Raw genomic sequence first — 26,529 nt, 5'->3', positions numbered from 1 at the left:
AAGATGATATCTCAGAGTTGTTTTGATTTGAATTTCCCTAATGGCTAAGGATGTTGAGGACTTTCTTAAGTGTCTCTCAGCCATTTTATGCTCCTCTATTGAGAATTCTTTATTTAATTTAGTCCCCCACTTTTTAATTGGATCCTTTGGTGTTTTGGAGACTTGCTTCTTGAGTTCTTTGTAAATTTTGGAGATCGGCCCTCTGACAGATGTGGGGTTAGTGAATATTTTTCCCAATCTGTGGGGTGCCTTTTTGTCTTGCTGACTGTGTCCTTTGCCTTACAGAAGCTTCTCAGTTTCATGAGGTTCCATTTATTAATTGTCGATCTCACTGTCTGTGCTACTGGTGTTATGTTCAGGAAGCTGTCTCCTGTACCAATTCATTCAAGGGTACCACCCACTTTCTCTTCTAAGAGATTCAGTGTGGCTGGATTTATATTGAGGTCTTTGATCCATTTAGAATTAAGTTTTATGCATGGCAATAGACATGGATCTATCGGCAGTCTTCTACATGCCAATATCCAGTTATGCCAGCACCATTTGTTGAAGATGCTTTCTTTTTTCCATTGTATAATTTTAGCTTCTTTGTCAAAGATCAGGTGCTCATATGTGTATGGGTTAATGTTGGGGCTTTCAATTTGATTCCATTGGACTTCCTGTCTATTTTTGTGCCACTAACAAGCTGTTTTCAGAACTATAGCTCTATAAAAAAGCTTGAAGTCAGGGATGGTGATGCCTCCAGACATTGCTTTGCTGAGCAGGGTTGTATTGGCTATCCTGGGTTTTTTGTTTTTCCACATAAACTTGAGAATTGTTTTTTCAAGGTCTGTGAAGAATTGTTCTGGGATTTTAATGGGGATTGCATTGAGTCTGTAGATTGCTTTTGGCAGGATTGCCATTATTACTACATTCATCTTACCTATCCAAGAGCATGGGAGATCTTTCCATTTTCTGGTATTTTCTTTAATTTCTGTCTTTAAAGACTCAAAGTTCTTGTGATAGAGGTCTTTCACTTGTTTGGTTAGCGTTACATCAAGGTATTTTATGTTGTTTGTGGCAATTGTAAAGGGTTATGTTTCAGTGATTTTTTTCTCGGCACTTTTACTGTCTGTTATAGTAGGGCTACTGATTTTCTTCAGTTGATCTTTGTAGCCTGCCAGGTTGCTGAAGTTGTTTATCAGCTATAAGAGTTCCCTGGTAGAGTTTTGTGAGTCACTATCATATCATCTGCAAATAGTGAAAGTTTGACCTCTTCCTTTCCAATTTGTATCTCCTTTTGTTGTTGTATTGCTCTAGCTAGTTCTAGCTAGAACTTCGAGTACAATGCTGAAGAGGTATGGGGAGAGGGGACAGCCTTGCCTTTTTCCTGATATTAGAGGAATTGCCTTGTGCTTCTCTCCATTCAGTTTGATGTTGGCTGTTGGTTTGCTATATAATGCTTTTATTATGTGTAGGTATGTTCCTGTTATCCTGGATCTCTCCAAGACCTTTATCATAAATGGGTGCTGGATTTTGTCAAAGGCTTTTTCAACATCTAGTGAGATGATCATGTGATTTTTGTTTCTCAGTTGTTTATAAGATGGATTACATTGATGGATTTTTGTATGTTGAACCATCCCTGGATCCCTGGAATGAAGCCTACTTGACCATGGTGGATGATTTTTCTGATGTGTTCTTGGATCCAATTTGCCAGTATTTTATGGAGTATTTTTGCATCAATGTTCATGAGGGATGTTAGTCTGAAGTTCTCTTTCTTAGTTGTGTCTTTGTGTGGCTTGGGTATAAATGTTATTAAAGCCTGGTAAAAAGAGTTTGGCAAAGACCCTTATGATTCTATTGCATGGAATACTTTGAGGATAATTGGTATAACATGTTCCTTGAATTTCTGGTAGAATTTTGCACTGAGGCCATCTGGACCTGGGCTTTTTTGGTTGGGAGACTTTTGATGACTGCTTATATTTTCTTATGTGTTATAGGACTATTTAAATTGTTTGTCTGCTCTTGATTTAATTTGGTAAGTGATATCTTTCTAGAAAATTGTCCATTTCCTTTAAATTTTCAAATTTTGTAGAGTACAGCTTTTCAAGATATGACCTGATGATTCTCTTGATTTCCTCACTGTCCATTGTTATGTCTCCCTTTTGATTTCTGATTTTGATAATTTGCATGTTCATACTCTGCCATTTGGTAAATTTTGATAAAGGTTTGTCTATCTTGTTGATTTTCTCAAAGAACCAACTCCCTTAAATGAATTGGTACAGGATACTACTTCCTGAACATAACACCAGTAGCAGAGACACTGAGATAGACAATTAATAAATGGAACCTCATGAAACTGAGAAGCTTCTCTAAGGCAAAGGATACAGTCAACAAGACAGAAAGGTAGCCCACAGCATGGGAAAAGATATTCACTAACCCCACATCTGACAGAGGTCTGATCTCCAAAATTTACAAAGAATTCAAGAAGCAAGTCTCCAAAACAACAAAGGATCCAATTAAAAAGTGGGGTATAGAAATAAATAGTGAATACTCAGTAGAGGAGTCTAAAATGGCTGAGAGTCACTTAAGAAAGTGCCCAACATCTCTACCCATCAGCCAAATGCAAATCAAAACAACTCTGAGATACCACATCTTACTCCTGTCAGAATGGCTAAAATCAAAACACCAATGACATTTTATGCTGGAGAAAGGGAAACACTCCTCCACTGCTGATAGGAGTGCCAACTAGTACAGCCACTTTGGAAATCAGTATGGAGATTCCTCAGGAAAATGGGAATCAGTCTACCACAAACTCCAGGAATTCCACTCTTAGGTATATACCCAAAAGATGCACATTCATACAACAAGGACATCTGCTCAACTATGTTCATAGCAGCATTATTTGTAATAGCCAGAATCTGGAAGCAACCTAGATGCCCCTCCACTGAAGAGGAGATAGTGAAAATGTTGTACATTTGCACAATGGAGTATTATTCAGTGGAAAAAATCAATGGAATCTTGAAATTTGTAGGCAAATGGATGTCACTAGAAGAAACCATCCTGAGTGAGGTAACTCAATCACAAAAAAGGAGAAACATTGTATGTACTCACTCATATATGGATTTTAGACATGGATCAGGGGAGTGCCAGCTTACACTCCCACTGCCAAAGAGTCTGGGAATCAGGAGAGATATGCATGGTACTCCAGAGAAGCATATTCTCCTGAGCAGATTGTGAGCATGGGGGAGAGGGGACAAGGAGGGGGGAAGAGAAGGACATGGGGAAGCAGAAAGGTTGACTTGGGGGAAGAATAGAGGAGAGCAGGATGAAAAATACTATAATGCAGACTCTAGATATCCCCTATGTGGAAGGAAATGGCAATAGGGGGAGACTGGGGAGGATGGTAGGAGGGTGTGGGAGGAGGGGAGGGAGAGGGAACTGGGATCGACATGTAAAACAAGCTATTTAAAATGAAAATAACAATAATAAAAAAGAAAAAAATTATCATTCCAACTAAAATAAATAAATAAAAATAAATCAGAAAAAAAGAAAAATACCATAATAAAGGGAGTCATTATAGGTTTGAGGAGAGATCTGGCACTAGTGAGATTTCCAGAGATCAACAAGGATGACACTAACTGGCAAACTAAGCAATTGTGGAGAGACTTCCTTAAATGCCCTTCCCTGATAATGAGTTTGACAACTACCTTATATGCCATCCACAAACCTTCATGCAGCAGAAACCCACAGCTAAACACTGAACTGAACTCCTGGAACCCAATGACAGAGAGGGAAGAGTGATGAGCAAAGGGGTCAAAACTGGGCTGGTGAAGCCCACAGAAACAGCTGACCTGAACAAGGGGGGAGCTCTTGGACCCCAGACTGATGGCTGGGAATCCAGCATGGGACTGATCAAGACACCCTGAATATGGGTGTTAGTGAGGAGGCCTAGGCAGCCCACAGAATGGGAAAAGATATTCATTTACCCCACATCTGACAGAGGGCTAATCTCCAAAATTTACAAAGAACTCAAGAAACAAGTCTCCAAAACACCAATGGATCCAATTAAAAGGTGGGGTACAGATCTAAATAGAGAATTCTCAATAGAGGAAGCTAAAATGGCCAAGAGACACTTAAGAAAGTGCTCAACATCCTTAGCCATCAGGGGAATGCAAATCAAAACAACTCTGAGATACCATCTTACTCCTGTCAGAATGGCTAAAATCAAAAAACACCGAAGACAATTTATGCTGGAGAGGATGTGGAGAGAGGGGAACTCTACTCCACTGCTGGTGGGATTGCCAACTCGTACAGCCTCTTTGGAAATCAGTGTGGAGATTCCTCAGGAAAATGAGAATTAATCTACCGCAAGACCCAGCAATTGCACTCTTGGGCATATATCCAAATGAGGCAAATTCATACAACAAGGGCATCTGCTCCACTATGTTCATAGCAGCATTATTTGTAATAGCCGGAACTACTTGGCTCATCTGGGTTACTTGTTTGGTATCTTGTGAGTAATTTCTACAATAAATACTTAGTAAGTGTGTGTCGCTTATCGTTACAGTGTCATTTGGAGCAACAGAATGGTTGTCAGGAGCGGGATTGAATTTCCACACAAAATAACAAAAGATTTAAAGGAATTTTAGAAACAGAAGAACAGAGAGAAGCACAGATTTTGGTAGCAGCATTTTTCTCAGGTGTGCTCTGTTTTGCTATCGACAAGCCGAGATTCATGTGGCTCACTTACCGGAGTCTTCCTGACTCAGCATAAAAAGAAAAAAGAAAAAAAAAAAAAAAACAGTCAGCAAGGTTGTTTTAAGAGACTCTGCTAATGATTGAAAGGTGTGTACGTACAGCTGGAAGTGGCAGCTTTTGCTGGATGTCAGCATGGACTGAGGCGGTAAGCTGGAATTATGCTTACGCCCGCCATCTTGAAAAGAAAAAAAAAAACGGCAGTTTAAACAGCCGCAGTTTTAACAGATAAGACACGTGGCCAGAAAAACATAAAGATTTACAGTAAAGTCAGACTTGGATGGACAAAACCTCTAAAGGTTTGCAGTGTGTTTAAAAATATACGTGAGATTGAGAGAGAAAATTAAACGGCAAAGTGGTATCTAAATACAAAAGCCGGCGTTGTGGTGGCACACGCCGGTAGGAATTGCTCCAGAGGCAGAGGCAGGCAGATTTCCAAAGAGAAACCCTGTCTCAGAGAAAAATAAATAAAAGTGAAAAAAAAATAGAGTAATAATAATAATAGATAAATAAAAAAAGCCACGGAAAGATGGAAAATACACAGAGAGTCTGGATACTGTACGCTATTGTATTTTTCAGTTTTTTGATTGCTAAGGAAGGAACAGCTACTAAAGTACACTTGATTATAAATGCTGCTGAATTAATCCAAATTCTATCTTTTAAAAATGCCTTGACTTCAAAATTTAAGTATAAGGATATGTTACTCGGAAAAGGAGTTTTAGTTTATGTTTCCACAGAAAATGAAAAGCTGAGGATTCCTTCCAGGCTTCTGTGGTTTGACGAACCAAGACCCCCGGAAGCAGTGGATCAGATATTCCAACGACTGAGACAGCTAAAATGATGCAGCCTTACAGACCCTGAAAATACGGACTTATACAGGCTTCTGAGTTTTGTCATGATCCCCATGGTGTGAACAGCGCCCCCTTCCAGCACAAAGCAGTTTGGAATGAGCTACGTCCTAATTCCCATCTTGTTTATAAATCTTTGTTTTCATTTAAATGGGCTTGTTTATAATTGGTTAATGATCACAGCCAATTTCCTTTTAATGGTAAAAAGGGGAATTATGGTATGGGTATTGTTTTTCATTTATTGATACAAATTCAAGGTCAATTTTGTGATGTGTATATTTCTCCTCTTGATTAAGTATTGTGCTTATACTGATCTTTTACAACGTAATGCATAATTGAATGCAGATTATAGATAGTTACTTATAATAGTTAGAATTTATAGTTAGGTAAGTTATGTTTTCTAGATATACAGAAATATATTTGAGAAGATAGTCTTCAAAACTTTCAAAGACCTTCAGAAAATGGCATTTAAAATGGTTTAGGGTTTTTATTGACAATGAGAAATGTCTGCTCCTGGCAGCACCAATTATGTCTGAGAGGAAGATGGGCATCGAAGAAACTTGTTATGGAGTTTGCTTTCAACATGGCAAGGTTAGCCATTTGGGCAAGAAACTGCTTTTGCCTGGACTGCTTGACTGTTGCTGTATAATCTGGATATGCAGGACCCACAGGAAAGTGACTGCTGAACTCAAATAGTCCTTCAGGGTTCCTGCTTCATGGAAGAGTCTACGAGACTTTCTGCAGGACACAGAAAAATAACTGACAGACTGCCAATGCAGATGGACAGTTTGAAATTTCCTGCTTTGCTGAGAAATCTTCTGGATACATTGTGGCCTATGGGCTGAAGATGGATGCCCCAAAGTTACAGAGGAACTTTGGGTGACTGTCCAGGTAGCAAGATGTCTCTGTCAATCCTAGTGTTTATATATTATCCTTCTGTGGTCTTTGATGGAGTTGAAGATAGTTATGATTATAGTTTTCCTTAGTTATGATAAAAGATACATATAGAACTTTGGACTCACAAGGATGGGATGGATGATATTTTCTTTAAATCTTGCTAAAATATTGTAACTATGTTCTTATTTGATAACTGTTCTGTTATATATAATTTGACTATGTTAAAGTTAAGACCTTTCTTTTTGTTTAAACAGAAAAGAGGAGATGGGGAAAGTCCTGTACATTTGTTAATAAAGCACTGCTGGCCAATAGGAATCTAGATGGGTGGGACTAGGAGTCCAGGAGATCTCTGGGAAGGAGAAACACAAGAGAGTCAACATGTAACCGCCATGGGTTAGGAGCCCGGAACTATTCTCCGGTAAGAGACATACTTAGATTAACAATTATGGGGTAATTACTTAAAGCAGAGCTAGCCAGTAAGAGACAAGCAAGGCCAACAGCTTCATAACTAATATAGCCTCCTGTGTGTTTATTTGGGGACTACAATGCGGCAGAGCCCAGGCGACTGGCGGGTGATAAACCAAAGCGGCTAGCAAGGAAAAGCTTCTCTTTACAAGGGGGGAATTGGGATTGACATGTAAAACAAGCAATTTAAAATTAAAATGATAAAAAATAGAGAGGGATTAAGGTTTGACAGCTGCCAATTAAGAGAGGAAAGTGACCATTGGGAAGGTTACTGTTGACCTGTGATTAAAAACAGTTTATGTGGACAATACAGGATTGAGAAGCATGGCTTGGAATCTATTTCAGTCTGTATTAGATATTAAGCAGCACAGATAGTATTTTTAAGCATCTCTTTTGAGTTTAGTAGAGAATAAAGACAAACACCACACTCTTACTTTCTCCTTGACTCCCATTTCCTTGTGTTGCCCCTCCCTAGCAGGAATAATCAAAACCCAGAGACAGATATTGGGTTCAACCTAATGGTTAGACAATCAAAGCAGCCAAGCTGGTAGTTCTTACCTCTACCTAAGGCTGAAAGGGTGATCCAGCTAGCTCCACAAATACTCAGACTGCAATCCTAGGCTGTTGCCTTTCCTCAACGTGACTGAAGAATAAATCTTCTCATGAGGCCCTTTTCCTTTTATACCTCCTTAGCACTGAGATTAAAGGCGAATGATCCAAAGTGCTAAGATCACCTGCGTGTGAGCTGTTTCTCTTTAGAACTGCATCAATTTCATTGTAGCTCAGTGTGGCCTTGAACTGAGAGATTCCTCTGTTTGTCTCTTGAGTCCTGGGATTAAAGGTGTGAGCCACCACTTCCTAGCTTTATGGCTAGCTAGTATGGCTGCTGGGATTAAAGGTTTGTATCACCATTCCCTGACTCTGTGGTTCATGGCTAGCTTTGCTTTTTATATCCTCAGGCAAGGGGGGTGCTGGCGGAGGGGTCAGGGAGGAGGGGAGGGAGAGGGAGCTGGGATTGAGATGTGAAGCAAGCTTGTTTCTAATTAAATAAAAGATATATATATATATATACGAATAAATAAATCTTTAAAATGACTAGAAAGCTATTGGTAGTGAACATCCTTTGTCATGTTCTGCACTTCCTTTCAGATTGAGGAGTAACTTCTTTCATCCGAGGTCACCAGACGTATGTTTCCCAGGAATACATTAAATGTGACTGGTTTACTTCTGGCATAAGTATACAAAACAGATTGTATGTAGTCATGAAAAGCGTCTTTTGAAGTAAAGCATAGGTATAAAATGGAATTAACTAGCATCACTACAACATCATGTGCCAGTGTTATGTCCATTTCTGACTGTTTGGTACTGGGGACTTCACTCACATTCATTCTGGGTACCTTCAATGAGAATGCAGAACCAGTAAGAAGCATCCACAAAGCAACGAGTACAGGAGAGAATTGACATTGACAAACTCAATGCAGACACAGCTCTTTCTAATCTCTGCATCTTGTGTGTTTACCTGTTTATCTTGCAATAAGTTCATTTGTCAGTCTTCCCATTTAAGTCCTATCTTTTTTCAAAACAAGTACGAAGCTCTTTAGGACAGGTTGCCTTCTAGGTTTCAATGTGTATAGACAGAATAACCTTTTGGGTGCTATGTTTTGACTTATGTAGTCAAATAAGCATCTGAACACTCTAAAACAGGTATTATATTAGAAATAATAGATATGGAAAACTACTGCTGCTCATAGATTTCCAAAGGAAATCTCTGATACTCTTGATGGAGGCAGTCAGTTGGAGATTCCAACTGCCTATCCTTTAGATTTTTGTTAGCAGGCTTCTGTACTTAATAACAGCTGATTGGTTGATACCAAAACTAAGTGGACTGTTAAGGCAGTCAACTGTAAAGCTCTGCTAGGGCAGTCAACTGTGAAAACTGAGCTCTTGATAGTTGGGTCTTTAATCTGTGCAAAAGAAACAAGGCTAAAATGTAAACAACAACAACCAAAAAAAAAAAAAGAAAGAAAGAAAGAAAGGAAAGACAAGGAGGGAGACATACATTAAAGGTAATTATAGTAATGAATACTAAAATAAGCTTCCTTCTATGATATTAATATATGTAATCACTTTTCTGGGATAGTAGAATAGGTACAAATGAGTCAGATGTTGTCTTCTTTGGTTGAATTCACAATGTATGTTGTCACAGAAGAGAAACACCATACATACATTGTTCACAATGTTTGTTGCCACAGAAGAACACCACAAATATATTTTTTAGACAGTTGTCTAAATTCAGTTCTGGATACTGGATATTCAGTCTACAATGTAGACTCTATACAGAAGAAGCATGAGTAAAATATAAAAAGAAAAGGCAATCAGGGAGGAGTTAGAGGTAATTATGATAATCAACATTAAAATAAACTCCCTGCTGTAATATTAATTTAATGCAATCAATTGTCTATGACAATGGAATAGCAACAAATTAATTGGATGGGGAGAAGTTAGGGCCCTTCTTTGATACGATTTGCAGTCTTTGGTGTCAGAGAAGAGGGAAATTTAAAATGTGTGGTTTGTCATGGGCATTTACATAAAACCCATAATAATTAAAGGCATGGGTAACTAAAGATATTTAACTGTTGTCAGTTTAACTGTTAAATGAGTTGAAAAAAGTAAAAGGCGTTGCTATTTATTGTTATGCAGCTGCCAAGTTTGACTCTGACTAATGAAAGAGATAGTATGATTGTCAGGTAAGCTGAAACATCTGAATTTAATAAACTGAGAACCACGTAACTGAGGAAAGGAATTATGGAGATAATCAAATACTTCTTCTCTGTACAGAAGCACAGACAGTGTGGAATAGCTGCCATACTAAACTTTGAATGAAAAGTGAACTTACAGAAACAACTTATCTGGAAAATTTCCAATTGTTCAGGATTAACTTGTTGGGGAAGTCCTGTGTATATGTCAATAAAGCACTGTTGGCCAATAGGGAACCAAGATAGGTGGGACTAGGAGTCCAGGAGGACTCTGGGAAGGAGAAACACAGGGAGTCGATATAACGCCATGGAGTAGGAAGCCCGGAAACTTCTCCGGTAAGAGACATACTTAGATTAGCAATTATGGGGTAATTACTTAAGTCAGAGCTAGCCAGTAAGAAACAATCAAGGCCAACAGCTTCATAATTAATATAGCCTCCTGTGTGTTTACTTGGGACTCATGCGGGAAGGCTTCCCTTTACATTAACTAAAGCTAAAATCTCTCCAGATATGAAGTTACTGTTGAGTAAAGGAAATGTCAACTTGGGGAAAATGGTGATAGTGAAGGAAAAATGAGATAAAGGTATGTGTCACCCACTTTAGTGATAGGTCAAGTTGTAGCGAGCTGGTGTTCACAGTTTTATGACTCTGCAACACTTCACAACAATCCGAGGCTAAGGATGTAAATGAAGACAAAGACAGTGGCTCATTCTTTTTTTAAAACATTTTTAAAATTTAAATTTAAATTAGAAACAAGGTTGCTTCACATATCAATTCTAGGTCCCTCTCTCTTTCCCTCCCCCTCCTCCCATGCCCCCCCCACCAACCCCTCCAATGTGCCCTCATTTCCCCAGAGAGTGATTCCAGCATGGGACTGATCAAGACCCCGTGAACGTGGGTGTCAGAGAGGAGGCCTAGGTAATCTATTGGGCCTTGGGTCATTTCATCCAGGACAGCGGATCATTCTTACAAGGAGAATGGCATTTATTTTAACAAGAGTGGAGCCTTATATACCAGTGGCAGGCATGGTGGAAAAACCACCAAGGTCAGAAGTCTATGTTCCCAGGGCCCTCTGGCAAAGGGTGGGCCAAAAACAGAAATTAGCATTTAGACAATAAGGTTGGACAGAAAACAGGAACTTGCATGCAGGCCTTACTAGGAGGAGGGGATGACAAGTGGTCAACAGACTCCATGGGGGGAAGGGTGCATCATCAAGTCTAATAATTTCTGGTATATTTGATTTTCTTTTAATTTGTGGCATCTTCATGTATTGAATGAATCTTCTGAGTCCACAGACATTGGTTTTTAGCTCATATGTAACCAGGCAGTAATGATCTTGAGACATGTTTGTATTACTTACTCTTTTGTTATTGTGATAAAATGCCACGGCCAAGCAATTTAGAGAGGAAAGTGTGTATTTGGGATTCTGGTTCCAGAGGGTTAAACTCTATGGTGACAGAGTGAAGGCATGGGACAAGATCAGGAAGATGAGAGCTCACATTTTTGAATTGCAAGCCTATAAGAGAGAGATTGAACTCTCAAAGCCTGACTTAACTGACATATTTCCTTCAACAAGGTGACATACCGTAAACCTCCATCAATTGAGGAGCAAGTGTTAAATTTGTCTGAGACTATACAGACAAACCACCATGAACCCTAACATGCATTTTGTCACTAAACTAAAAGAATAAGTAAATAAGGCTGAATCCTGAAATAAGGGTATGCAGTTAGTAACAGAATTATAGGAGCCTACGACCACTTCTGCTGAGTCTCCTTTGAATCAAGTCTCTCAAATCTCTTTCCTACCTGAGTGTTTACAGTATTTCACAGTCAGTTCTTAGTGCTTCTGTCAAACATAAACCATGGCCTAGTCCAATAAAATTAAATTAGCAATGCATGCCTACTCACTAAAAGGAATTAGAACAATATTGAGGATAACAATAACATAGGTCAACCAAACTGGAGATCAAAAGTATAATGCATTTCTATTAAACTAATGAGGAAAGCTTATGGATTCTAATGGTGACATGTCATTTAATTAAAATGTTTAGGTAAATAACAGAAGATACAATGAGCATATCTCAACTTAATGTTCAAATTATTCTTACACAAAACATAAATGATCAAGCATCATGCTGGTATACTTTGTCATACTAGTTATTTTATCTCTTTCCTTGTGACAAATTGTTTCTCATGGTGACTGCAAACTTGAACTTTTTTATTGAAAATGTTTTTGTACAATATGTTATGATCACAGATTCCCTGCCCCCTGTTTGTCTTTAATCCTTCTTGCCTCCCAATCCAGTTCCATGCCCTTTTAGCCTCTCTTCCTTTAGAAAACAGACACATTCATGAAAGAGAAAAATCACAAGAGACATATATACACAGATACACAAAAGCAAAAAACCCCAAAATTGGAAACAATGAAATATAAGCCAAAGACCAATAGCACAGTAAATAAATAAAAATAAAAATGCCTAAACAAATACGAGACAAAAAGCCCACAAAAATGCCACTGAGCTTGTTTTATGTTGGCCATCTACTACTAAGCATGTGACCTACCCTCAAGTTCAGTTAATATACTCAGTGAGACTCCATTGAAGGAAACTAATGTTTCCTTTGAAGTGCAAGCTGATGCCAAAGGGAGACAGCTTTCAGGTGAGGGATCTATCTGGCTTTAACCTGTCTAGGCAATATGCACTCTGCCATAATCTCGGTGAGTTCACATGTGGATCTGTACTGTTGTTGAAAGACCTCAGCATCAAAGCGCCGGGCACTGAACCGAACCCTCTGCCCAAGAACCGGGGCCAGACCACTGGCTGCAAATGCAAGAGGTGATTTATTGAGTACACAGGCGCCTGCGGATGCTACTGCAACTCGGGTGCAGAGCATACCGGGCTTGCAGGAAGTACAATATTTATAGAGTTTTAATGGTTACATAAGTAACAGGCATTTCATTGGCTCATCTTGGGGGTAGGGGTAGTTCCCACGGACTAAGTTTCCTGGTATTACTTCATAAAAGACCCCGGCACGCTTCAGCAATTATTATCCGGGTCCCATGACTACTATGGTGATCATAGACACAACTGGGGGCAGGAGTAGTTGCCAAAGACTAGGTGTCCTGGTATTGCCACATAAAAGACCCTGGCATGCTTCAGCAATTATTATCTGGGTTCCATGACTGCTCTGGTGACCACAGATCCTGTTTGACATCCTGCCAGCTGGGCGAGGCACCTGGTCTGGGTTTTTTTTTTTTTCATTAGGCAACAGCCTGGCCTTGTTTTTCCTAGGGAGCCCTGGGTAGGGGCCTTTCATTGTGTCTGGAAGTCACTGTTGGCTTGGAGTTATCCATCTGCTCTATTAAAATCTTTCCCCTTCTGCAGAGCTCTCTGAGCCCTGAGTGGAATGGTTTGATGAATACATACCATTTAGGATTAATATTCCAGTCTCTCACTCTCAGCACACTGTCCAGTTGTGGGTCTCAGTGTAAGTTCTCATCTATTGTAAGAGGAAGTTTCTCTGCTGGTGACTGAGTGAGGCACTCATTTTGGGTATATCAGAATGCTGATAGGAGTCATTTTATTGCTATTCCTTTCACAGAACAATATTATTTGGCTTTACCCTAGGCCAATGACCTATCCAGTCTCAGTTTCTTGACAAATTGAGCAGTGTTAGGTTCCATCTCATGGAGTAGGCTTTAAATCCAATCAGGAAAGTGATCATGCAGGCAGATCACCTTTGTAAATCACAAGGTTTGCAGCTGAATTGGTGGTTTCTGATAAAGGCATCAGCTAAACTTTTCTGTATTCACTGAGATATGTAAGTGTAGTCTTCAACAATAGGGTCTTGCCAATAATTTGTACTTGAAAGTTTCAAACTTTTTCAAAGGTAGTGTGCTTGTGCATGCCTTTGATCATGGACTTGAAAGCAGAGGCAGGCCGATCTCTGTGGATTGAAGGACAAACTGGTATCCACAGGGAGTTGCAGCCATGCACAGAGAAATCCTTTCTCTAAAGATAATATAAAAATGGTAAATTCAAAATCCACTGGAGAGTTGAACATTCTGCCATTAAATGTTCTTAAAGAAGCACTACTAGTTTAGTAGTTACTAGGGAAAACACTATTAATTGAGCAGTTATCAGGAGCTCCCCAGAGACTGGGATTGCAGTCTACTTAAAGTTGTCAAGTTAGTCTTGAACCTGTTTTCTTGGGGGCTGGCAAAAGTCCCGAGATTCCTAGGTAAAAGGCAAAGGCCTGGGTACTCACAGAGACAAGCATAGCTAGTGTCAACATGAAGCTCTATCTAATTCCTTCAGTTCCCAAGTCCAAAAGCATTTCCATAACATAGTGCCACATACTGGATAAGTTAAACAATACATATTTTTTCACAATTCTGGTGGCCAGAAGTCTGATGCCAAAGTGTTACCATTTTTTATTCCTTCTGAGGGGCCTGAGAGAATGATCTAGTCTGGCCTTCCCCATGAGTTAGTAGATGATTATCTTGTCCCTGTCTTTGCTTCATCTTCTCTTTGTGTAGCTCTAGGCCCAAGGTTACTCATATTTTAAGGACACTAGACATTTTCAGTTCAAGCATCTTTCAATGACTTCATTCTCCAAATATGGTCTCATTCTAGGGTTTAGTATGAATTTTGTTATGAATGCCTCAGTCTATAAGAGCCCTACACAGGCCATGAAATGTATGACAGGGGAAAACACACTGACGTTAGGAGAGTCACCATTGAAACTGGCCTGCTATTGCTACTTCCTCACATCTGCTGACTGCAAATACAACCCTGAGAAAAGTCCTGGATAAAGATCATCTCACCAGATGCTGAAAAAGCCTTTAACAAAATCCAACACCCCTTCATGATAAAGGACTTGGAGAGATCCGGGATAACAGGAACTTACCTTAACATAATAAAAGCTATATACATCAAACCAATAGCCAACATCAAACTAAATGGACAGAAACTCAACACGATTCATCTAAATTAAGAAACAAGACAAGGCTGTCCACTCTCTCCATACCTCTTCAATATTGTACTGGAAGTTATAGCTAGAGCAGTATGACAAAAAAGAGATCAAAGGATACAAATTGGAAAGGAAGAGGTCAAACTTTCACTATTTGCAGATGATATGATAGTTTACATATGTGACCCCAAAAACTCTACCAGGGAGCTCCTGCAGCTGATAAATATCTTCAGCAAAGTGGCACAATACAAGGTCAACTCAAGAAAATCAGTAGCCCTACTATATACAGATGATAAAAGGGCTGAGAAAGAAATCAGTGAAACATCTCCCTTTAAATTGCCACAAACAACATAAATACGTTGGGGGTAATGCTAACCAAACAAGTGAAAGACCTGTATTGCAAGAACTTTGAGTCTTTAAAGAAAGAAATTAAAGAAGACACTAGAACATGGAAAGATCTCCCATGCTGTTCGATAGGTCAGCATAGTAAAAATGGAAATCTTACCTAAAGCAATATACAGTTTTAATGCAATCCCCATTAAAATCCCAGCACAATTCTTCACTGACCTTGAAAGAACAATTCTTAACTTTGTATGAAAAAAAAAGACCCAGCATAGCCAAACCAACCCTGTTCAACAAGGCAACATCCAGAGGCATCACCATCCCTGACTTCAAGCTGTATTACAGAGCTATAGTCCTAAAAACAGTTTGGTATTGGAACAAAAATAGACAGACCAATGGAATCGAATTGAACACCCCAACATTAACTGATACACATATGAGCACATGATCTTTGACAAAGAAGCTAAAATTATACAATGGAAAAAAAGAAAGCATCTTCAACAAATGGTGCTGGCATAACTGGAGGCTGACATGTAGAAGATAGATCCATGTCTTTTGCCATGCAGAAAACTTAAATCCAAATGGATCAAAGACCTCAAAATAAATCTAGCCACACTGAACCTATTAGAAGAGAAAGTGGGATGCGCTCTTGAATGAATTGGTACAGGAGACCGCTTGTTGAACGTAACTCCAGTAGCACAGACATTAAGATTGACAATTAATAAATGGTACCTCCTGAAACTGAGAAGCTTCTGTAAGGCAAAGATCACAGTCAGTAAGACAAAAAGGCAACCCACAGAATGGGAAAAGATATTCACTAACCTCATATCTGATAGAGGACTGATGTCCAAAATTTACAAAGAACCCAAGAAGCAAGTCTCCAAAACACCAAAGGATCCAAGCAAAAAGTGGGGTACAGAACTAGAGGAGTCTAAAATGGCTGAGAGGCACTTGAGAAAGTGCTTAACATCCCTAGCCATCAGGGAAATGCAAATAAAAACAACTCTGAGATACCATCTTACTCCTGTCAGAATGGCTAAAATCAAAAACACCAATGACAGTTTATGCTGGAGAGGTTGTGGTGAAAGGGGAACACTCCTTCACTGATGGTGGGAGTGCCAACTCGTACAGCCACTTTGGAAATCAGTATGGAGATTCCTCAGGAAAATGGAAATCAGTCTATCACAAGACCCAGAAATTCCACTCTTAGACATATACCCAAAAGATGCCCATTAATACAACAAGGATGTCTGTTCCACTATGTTCATAGCAGCATTATTTGTAATAGCCAGAACCTGGAAGCAACCTAGATGCCCCTCCACTGAAGAGTGGATAGAGAAAATGTAGTACATTTACACAATGGAGTATTATTTAGCAGAAAAAAAAAACAATGGAATCTTGAAATTTTCAGGCAAATGGATGGCACTAGAAGAAACCATCCTGAGTGAGGTAACCCAATCACAAAAGGAGAAACATGGTATGTACTCACTCATTTATGGATTTTAGACATGTATCAGCGGAGTGCCAGTGTACAATCCCATTGCCAGAGAGTCTGGGAAACAGAAACTTCATCCAGCGTCTGATGAAAGTAGAGGCAGATACCTACCACTAAACACTGAACTGAACTGGAATCCAGTGTCAGAAAGGGAGAACTGATGGGCAAAGGAGTTAAGACTGGGCTGGTTTAACTCACAGAAACAGTTGATCTGAACAAACTTAGACCCCCAGATTGATGGCTGTGTGGAAAGCATGGGACTGACCCAGACCCCCTGAATGTGGATGTCAGTGCGGAGGCCTAGGTAATCTATGGCACATTGGGTAGTAATTATCCCTGGCATACAAATAGACTTTGAGTGCCCATCCCACAATGTGGGATGTTCTCTCAGCCTTGACTCTTGAAGGAGGGCCTAGATTCTACCCTGGATGACATGACAGACTCTGGAGGTCCACTATGGAGTGCCTCACTCTACCAGGGTATCAGAGTAGAGATTGGTTGGGGGACCAGAAGGCCTGGTGGGAAGGGATGGGGAGAAGGGGAGGGAGAGGGAGCTGGGATTGACATGTGAAACGAACTTGTTTGTAACTTAAATTTTAAAAAAAGGAAAAAAAAACTCCAGGAGAGAAGGCAAATACATGTCCTTTGATAACTGTATTTAACTTATTGGAATTGTTCTAAGGGCTATACAAACATGAATTTCATTGATGCTCATAACAGAGAGTTCAAATAACTACATCAGTAATTTTGATTTAGAGATGAAGACATTATAGCACAAGGAAGCCAAGTAGTTTACTTAAAATCACAAATGGGAATGAGCTAAACCCACAAAAAGCTTCCAGTCATTACATTGTGATGAAGAGAAGCAACCAGGCCTTCTTGAGTCTGACATATCATAAATTTGGAATGTACTATTCTTCTTATTTTCTGCTGTATATAATTGTGAAATACATATCAAGTCCTACATGCCATATAAACATAAGGATTGTGTGTATGTGTGTGCGTGCATGCGTGTGCGTGTGCATGTGTGTGTGTGTGTGAGAGAGAGAGAGAGAGAGAGAGAAAGAGAGAGAGAGAGAGAGTGAAGATCAAGATCAAGAAAGAGAATGTAGCCAGTGAATCAGAAACTTTCTCATTCCTAACACATATTTTAATTTTATTGTCTCATCTTCCAGTTTTAGGAATAATGAATCTGAAATCTTTGTTAACTATTACATTTTCTACCATTGTAGTATCGTAGTTTTAGCACTCAATCTCTGCATCAGTAACCATATTTGATGAAGCTGTTATTGTCATAACTTGGTTGAGAGTTTAGAGTCTGTAATTTATTTGTTCCTAAAAATGTGCTTCCGGTGTCTGTCATATGATGCATTTAACCATAACTATTTTCCCCAACAAATATGCCATTCATTATCTGCTCTGTTGTTAATGGATTTCTGGGATGCTTCTAGTTTGGGGTGTATAATTGTATGACTGTAAATTATGTATCTGTACATATACTATTACAAATGTTACTGTTCTCTTGGTATGAAGAAAAACCTGACCAATGTTATTTATAAAATAAAGCATTTAATTGACAAAAATACAATGTAGGAGATAGATTTAGGGAGTAGGCATGTGTGTGTATTTCAGGTGTTGTTGGTTGTCCAGTTGTCACTTGGGAGCTGGAGATCAGACTCAGGCTGTGCTTTCTATCCAGACACTCTGCCTCCAGCTTTCTCATCCACTTTTGTCACATGATAAAATATTTTGAACTTAAAGAGATGTTTGCTTCACCTCTATATAGTTGGTTTTATTTCTAAAAACTCAAAACAATATTTTCAGAGTAACTGAAGAAAAATAACTTATATTTATCTCAACAGATGGAGTCACCACAAATATATGTTATGATTTTACTTTTGAATGTGTTTGAATTTTCATCAGGAGTAGTATATAATAGACGTAAGTATCAGATTGTTTTCTTTCAAGGAGTTCTTATTTCTATTCTTTCCTCATTTATAGTTCAATTATTGTCCATTTAACTTTTTCCTTGACAGTGTTTTATGTATTATGTATTTACTCTGGTCCAGGTATTTAGTAATGTCATTGTAAACTAATGGCTACCAAGTTGTGTATACAAACTATTTGCATTTTGTTTTGCTGTGTGTATTGTATATAATGAACAAATATGTCTAAAAATTTTAGCTTCTACTGTCTAGATGTTAAAGAGGTTGTCATTGTATTACAGAGTAGTAAAATTAGCACATTATGTACATTGTTACAATTTATAGGAAGGATGGGTTGTTCTGTAAATGATTTAGGGATAATATTAATTTGTTCAGTTATTTCAGGCATTATATATGCCTATATTGGTGTACTTAATGGAAGGCACAGAGAAGGGAGAAGAAAATGGGTCAAGCCCCAGATGGTTATATTTAGAAGATACCTCATATAATAACCATTGCTTTCAAAACAGTTTTATTTTCCAGTGCAGTGTAATAGCAGATAAGTTCTTATTTATCTCATAAAATATCTAGTTTTTCTAGATATTTTTAAAGTGCTTGATACATTTAAAAGTTGAAGTAATAGAAGAGTATCTTGTGTAAATAGTTTAAAACACTGGAAAGATACTATGTTTAGGAATGGAATTGTTATTCCACCTATGGAACAGCATACCTGCTGTACTTGTTCAATGGATTGAAGAGGTGGTAGGGAAGAAACTGCAAAAAGATTCCATTAGTTGATAGACATTTTTAGCTTACCCATCACCCTGTACGTCTTGTGCATTTCATTTTACTTTGCTATGCTGTATATATATTGTACACACTGGACAAAGGAGTCCTAACTTTATGATATCTAGTTTCTAGGTATTAAAGAGGTTACCAATAGATTACAAAAGTTGAGTTAGTAAGCTAACATATTCTGTATACTCTGAGTTAAATGTCACAGCGAGTTTGTCTTCTGAAAGGATATGTGAAAGTATCATCCAAGTGACAGGTGGCTATGTCACATAATAGGGGGGAGAGGCTGGAGGAAATGGAGGTTTGAGACCAGAATGCTCTAGGCAGAAGACACTTTGAGATCTACCCTTTGTTATACTTGTGAGGTTTCAACACTACTATGTATAGTGAGACAAGTTAATGTCTTTGTCTGAAACACCTAGCCCTTCTCGGTGTTTAGAAGTGCACAAAGTATGTTAAAGGTAGATGCAGTAAATAATACATGTTGTAGATTCTTCTGTTTAAACTCCTGGCAAAATGCCATCTTTTAGAAATAGAATGATAAAGCCACTCTTAGGCAATTTAGACTTGTGCTGGTTTTGTAGGGAAGAAGAAAGAAAGCATATGAAGGGCGTAATACTAATCCAAGCTTTGCTAATGCAAGATTATCCATTGTCATCTTTATTTGTGCATCTTATTTCATGTTGTATTGTGTATACAGAAGACACACAAGTCCAAAAATGCAGCACCTTGTCTTCCAAGATGGAAGTTGAACTGGAGTTGTGCAGAGAAGAGGAAGGATGAGGGAAGGGTTTTCTGCTAGGACCACCACATCTATAAGACAGTTTCAACTGCACACAGGAGACCATGAGTCCATTTCTGAAAAAAATAATTGTGTTTATTGTGCACAAAGTTCATTCCACAACATCTTAATTTTATACATGTCCTAATGGAAGCATATGGTTAAAAGTTTAGCTTCATAGGTAGACAGAAAATGTTCTTCTTAAATGTAGAATATCTAAGCCATGCCTAGACCTTGTGAGTTAATTCATGTTGCTAGGCTGACTGTGGAGGGCAGAGGGAGGCTCACGAGGCGAGAACTGCAGAGCTCTGCTTTGTTGAGACTGGCATCCTGGGAAGCCCTGCCATCCGTGCATCTGCAGTGCATCCAGAGGAATACATTTACTGAGCAGGAACACACGCCTTCCTCCTATTTTACTATATAGATCTGATGAGAAACTTCAGAGCACCGTACTTAGTCTGTTCTGTGTTTCCTTGTGAGCTGAGCATTGGTGCAATGGAGAATTTTAATTGTAACCTTGGAGTAATTCTATCTAGAGGCTTGCTGCCATATTTGTCTTCTATGAAATTTTTATTGCCAAGACAGTTTTGTCTGACAGACTGAGATAGTGTGGTGTATTCTTGGTTATCCAAATGTTCATGTAATGGGGAGTTTTGGTTGGTGGGGGAAAGCATGATACATACTGTATATCTCAATAACCTAGATGTATGTACCCTTGCATCATCTGGAAGAACAAGTCAGGTTGAGCTTCTTGTGATCTGGTGACTGTTCTTCTCTTCTTTTGTTTTGTTTCTTGTAATGCAATAAAACCTTCTTTGAAAGCTTAAAAACAAACTTACACTTATCTTTAGGTACTTGACGGGGTCCTTCTTACCCCCCCACTTCACTGCATTATTTTTTACCTACAGCATTTCTGTAACCTCACTAGTCATGTATTCTATCAGCTCCTGAAATATATTCATCCATACCTTGAAATTCTTTCTGCTTGGTGTCCAGCTGTGATTCCAAAGTAATTTTGAGATCAGGATACTCGGTGACCATAAGTTAGTATGTTCTACCAGCCTGAAGGAAGCATCCATATATCCAAACACATTAAAAAGTATATATCCAAATGTAGTCACATATATTGTCCCAGCAAACTGTGGCTGTGCAGGGCTCTGCAGACTGACTTTTCTTTGGCCTACCAGCTCCCAAAAACACTGACATGGAGATTTATTAATTCTGAAAGCTTATCTTATTTAAGCTTTTAGTGATAAGTTTTAATAACTTAAATTAAGACTTGTCTTTTATTTCTTTTGTGTAGACTGGTTACCTTTACTCTGTGGTGCCTATCCTGCTTCCTCCATGTCTGTCTGGTGACTCTACCCTTCTTCTTCCCTGAGCTCTCTCTGTCCAGAAGTCCCTGCTATACTACCTGCCTCACTATGGGCCATTTAGTTTTTTTGCCTTTTTTAAAAACTTTTTTAAAATTATTTTAATTTTAAATAGCTTGTTTTACATGTCAATCCCAGTTCCCTCTCCCTCCCCTCCTCCTGCACCCACCCTACAATCTCCCCCAGCCTCCTACCCTATTGCCATTTCCTTCCACATAGGGGATCTCTAGAATCTGTCATGTCCCTCAGGGCAGGGTCCAGGCACTCCCCTAAGAGTCCAGGCTGAGAGAGAATCCCTCTTTGTGTTATGGACACACGATGTCTGATTGTATTCCAGGGATAAACACTGATCCACTGCTCAGGGCCCCATTGGTTGCCCAGGCCTCCTCACTGACTCTCACATTCGGGGGTCTGGATCAGTCCCATGCTGGCCTCCAAGCTATTGGTCTTGGGACCAAGAGCTCTCCCCTGTGCAGATCAGCTGTCTCTGCTGGTTTTGCCAGCCCATTCTTTGCCAATTTGCTCACCGCTCCTCTCTCTCTGTCACTGGGTTCCTTTGGTCAGTTCAGTGTTTAACTGTGGGTGTTTGCCTCTGCTTCCATCAGTCACTGGATGGAGGCTCCCGGATGGTTATAGACATCAAGTTCATTATCAGGAATGGGCATTCGAGGTGGTCTCTCCACTATTGCTTAGCTTGCCAATTGGTGTCATCCCTTTAGATCACTAGAGGTCACACTGGTGCCTGATCTGTCTTCTAACCTATGATTCCCTCTTCCCCTATTCTACCCCCCACTCAACCTTCCTGTTCCCCCATGACCTACTCTCTCTTCCTCTTGTCCCTCTCTCTTCTTCCCAGCTCCCACTCCCCCCCCCAACTCTTCGCAGTGTTCCTCATTTGTTCAGAGGATCTTGCCTCATTCCTCTTCTTTTGGGTACCATGCAATCTCTTAGGTTCTTTCCTGTTTCCCAGACTTTCTTTTAGTGGAAGTGCAGACTGGCACTATCCTGATCCATGTCTAAAATCCATATATGAGTGAGTACATACCATGTTTGTCTTTTTGCGACTGGGTTACCTCACTCAGGATGGTTTCTTCCAGTGCTATTTACCTGGGAATTTCAAGATTCCATTGTTTTTTTTCTGCTGAGTAATCCTCCATTCTTATTCTTTAAATAAATGTTTCATCATCCTGCAGTGGTTGCACACACTTTTAACCCTAGCTATTGTGGGATTGCTGAGTTTAAGGCCAGCCTGGTCTACAAAGAGAGCCTGGGCAGCGGGGGTTACACAGAGAAACCCTGTCTCAGGAAAGAAAAGAAAAGGAAATCAAAGAAAAGGAAAGAAAAGAAAAAATTGTGTTTCATCAGTTTAAAAATGTGGTACTTTTCATGTAAGTCCTTCTATCTTGACCTGTGCTTGTTTGCTTGTTTGTTTAGGTGAGAAGAAGAACCACTTTTCCTGTTCTAGTGAAGAGTTCTCCATAAACAATAACGTATTCAAGTTGTTTCTTTCCACTGACAGTCTGGTAAAGTCCACTAACTGTATTTAATATAGTGCCTTGTCCCCTTTTAAGGCCAGGTATAGATGCAATGGCACTGCAGTCTCTCCAGTGCCTTCTGTCCAGACAGGAAGATGAGATTCAATGGAATTGTGTCTGTAGTTGAATGGGGTAGTATAATTCATTTAGCCACTGAGCATCCTGGGTAAGCCATGCTCGGTAAGTGTTTTTAAGAAATGATGCCTACCTTTCTTTCTAGACCAGCTGCAACAATCTTCTTCTGATATGGAACAAATTTGTTCTTTTGAAGTTTGACAGAAGTATCCTGTCAGAGAAACATACCTCAGTGACCTTAAGAAACAAATAGTCCTTGTATAACAAGGACCATGATGCACTTGTCATTTTGTGTAAGGGATGGTATGACCTTACCATTCAAGTGATGAGATATTTTTAAGCAATCAAACAACAAAATAAGATAAAACAGAATATTAAGATGGTCATGGGCTAAGGCCAGGTATAATGGCTCAGTGATAGAGTTCTTGCCTACTGTGTTCAAAACCTTGGGTTCAACACACACACACACACACACACACACACACACACACACACACACACACACACAATTGAAAATCCATGTAACAATTTCCAGCAAGAGATGTTAATAAAAAACCTCCAGATTATCTAAAAATAAATGACAAACACAATAAAAACATAGAATAACATTCCACAAAGAAACATAATTAATCTGTATGTCTTCTTTAATTTAGGCCCTAATTCCTGTTTGATATAACAAATATGCACTTAATTTAAGTTTTGAATTTACAATTCTAGAGAAGTCTGTGCCATTTTTGTTTGTGCTATAGGAAAGGGAAGGTAGACTTACAAGGCTGGGATCAACTCTTTGGTCTGCTATTTATGGCTGTGTGACCTGACACAGGTTTCTTAACTCCTTGGTTTTAGAGTTTTTATTTTAAAATTTTATTTGTAGAATTATTTATTTATGTTGTTTATAAGGATGTTTTTCTACGTCTCCATATGTGTACTACATAGATGCACATATATATGCATGCCTGATGCCCATGTAGACCAGAAGAGGGGATTGAATTTGTTGGAGTTAATTTGAGTTGTTAGCCACAATTTGGGATCTAGGAATTAAACGGAAGTCCTGTGGAAGAGTAACAAGGCTCTTAACCACTGTACCATCTCTTGTTTCCATGTTTGGTTTTAAAATTAGTATTCTGGCCATGTTTTGCATAGTTACAGTGAAGTGCATGTCACCTTGGCATTGTTTTAAATTATTACTGATATTTTTAGTGTTTGTGTGAGCAATCAAAGTCTTCTGTGTTCATTATGAAACTAAATTTTCATGCATGGCCTTTCTTGAGGGAAATCTTTTGCCCTGATGACTCTGTTAAAAATAAGACGTCCAAGACCGGACTGCTAAGATGGCTGGTAAGTAAATGCAGTTGCCACCAAGCCTGATGACCTGATTTTGATTAATAGGTCCCAGGTAATAAACAGAACTGATGGTCACATACTGACATACTGTCCTCTGACTTCCATATGCATGCTGTGGCATTGTTGCTCATGCATACATACACGCACACACACACACACATACACACACACACACACACACACACACACACAATTTGTTAAAAAATCAGACTTCCCCAACACCTCTGTTCCACTCTCCCTTCACGGTTTTATTCTATGACTGATCCTGTATTTATTCTCTTGGTCTTTTTCCCCGTCCATCCATCTATACATTTATCCACTACTCCAACCATTAATTTCTCCTCCTGACAACCCCCACCAGACTGTAAATTCTACAGTGGCAAGGATTTTGTTAGTTTTATTCACTTCCATATCCCAAATACCTTCCATTCTGCCCAACTTATAGTAGTTATCAAGGCCTCCCCCTTTGTTTTCATTACCTAAGTGGGATCAGGGTCTATCAATTAGCTCAGAACAGCCTGGAATCGAATATTCTTCTACCTTGGGCTTTGAGTGTAGAATTACAGATATGCATCTCTGAATTATTTCCCAATTTTTAAGGTAGAAAACTTGAAACTTAGGGAAATTCCAAAGTGTTCTTTTAAATTAAGATTCACTTTTATTTTATTTTCTATGCATTCCTGGTTTCATCACATGTATATATGTCTATCATGTACATGACTGGTATTCAGAGAAGTCAGAAGAGGTTGTTAGATCCCCATAACTGTAAGCTGCAAACTGTAGTGAACCACTGTGTGTGTGATGCAATGGAACCCAGGTTCTCTGCATGAGGAGCGAGTGCTCCTAACCAGACTAAGTATTTATTATTAGCAAGAGATCCAAGGGATTAATCTCAGTGTTTTATTTAGCTTTCTAGTAAAATATGACATTCTTGATGTGAAATTAACACATACTTTAAAAAATATTTTATTAACATATTTTTATTAATTCTTTGGGAATTTCATATCATAAACCCCAATCCCACTTATCTCTTAACTTTCTCAGTATCTGCTCTTTACCTTTGTAATGCCCCAAGGTAAACTAAAAAACAAATAAGATAAAATAATAATAAATAAATGACATAAATATATAAAATAAATAAAATTAAAATGAGAATAAGAATATTAATTTAAAAACAAAGAAAACCAAACCCCCCAAAAAATCCTACTTGGTTCCTTCATCTTTCCCACTCTCCATCAACTCTTATTTGTCTTGGTGGCCTTGACACAGGATGTGTATCATGCAGCAAATATTAATTGTGTAATGTATTGTTGGTCAGGTTTAAGGCCTCTGGCTTCTGGTACACCATCAATACTGGACCCTCATTGAAACTCCTCTCAGATATCCTTCAGTTGCCCGAGTCATGGAGATCCTGCAGCTATGGTTCCATAGGACCAGTCCCTTCCCATGCTCCAGCAGATCCTACATGGGGCAGATGTTGGGGAGTGTCCACTCAAAGCCCTAGATGAGTCTGGGTAGTAAATGGGTTCTTCTGACTGGGCCCCAGGACTACCCCCTCAGGCTAGGTGTGGTTCTAGATCTTTCACACATCTAGTCAGGGGCAGGATTAACTTTCCTAACTATGTGTGTTGGGGGAAAATGGGGAATAGGCTTTCCTTTTAGAGGTGGGGCCAGCTTTCCCATGCCAGGGTAATCAAGATCCCTTATCCCAGGGTCAGTGAGGAGTGTTGCCAGCTCAGCACAAGCTGGTACTTTAACACACGTTTTAACACATGACTTGAAGGGGCCCCTGTGGTAACACAGACAACAGACATCAACATAGACCCCTATTATAGAAGGACCACAGACCCAGACATGCCAGCAGCAGCAGCTTGGGCCTGGATTGTACCATGGCCCTGAGTAGCAGTGCAGGTCTCTCCGATGGACATGGGCCTGGCAGCAACCTGGTCCCCAGACTCCAACATGGCCCCATGTGTCAACTCAGACCCCAGGTAGTCTCACAGCCTTCAATGATAGCAGGAGCCATGAACCTCAACACAGACCCCAGCTGCAGTAAGGTAACAGACCCGCACATGGCCCCTGCCACAACTTGGGCCCAGATATGAACATGGTCCCTGGTGGCAGCACAGGCCACCCCAGTCTCTATGGTTCTAGTGGCAGCATGGCCCTGAGTAAACCACATAGCCTCAGGTG

General features: G+C 39.4%; 1 protein-coding gene across 2 annotated transcripts in view; it reads left to right on the top strand.

The window, feature by feature from the left end:
* The first annotated feature begins 18,370 nt into the window (after positions 1 to 18,370).
* LOC110340584 (cation channel sperm-associated protein subunit beta) overlaps positions 18,371 to 26,529 on the top strand; it is a 115,869-nt gene continuing 107,710 nt past the window's right edge. For both annotated transcript variants that reach the window (XM_040743361.1, XM_040743360.1), the window contains exons 1-2: positions 18,371 to 18,449; positions 22,817 to 22,905. In XM_040743361.1, coding sequence (XP_040599295.1) covers positions 18,371 to 18,449; positions 22,817 to 22,905 — 168 coding nt within the window. The remainder of the gene's footprint in view (positions 18,450 to 22,816; positions 22,906 to 26,529) is intronic.

Source organism: Mesocricetus auratus, unplaced genomic scaffold (assembly GCF_017639785.1).
Source record: "Mesocricetus auratus isolate SY011 unplaced genomic scaffold, BCM_Maur_2.0 Super-Scaffold_15014, whole genome shotgun sequence".
Classification (NCBI taxonomy): Eukaryota; Metazoa; Chordata; class Mammalia; order Rodentia; family Cricetidae; genus Mesocricetus; species Mesocricetus auratus.
This window is presented reverse-complemented; position numbering and strand designations above follow the sequence as displayed.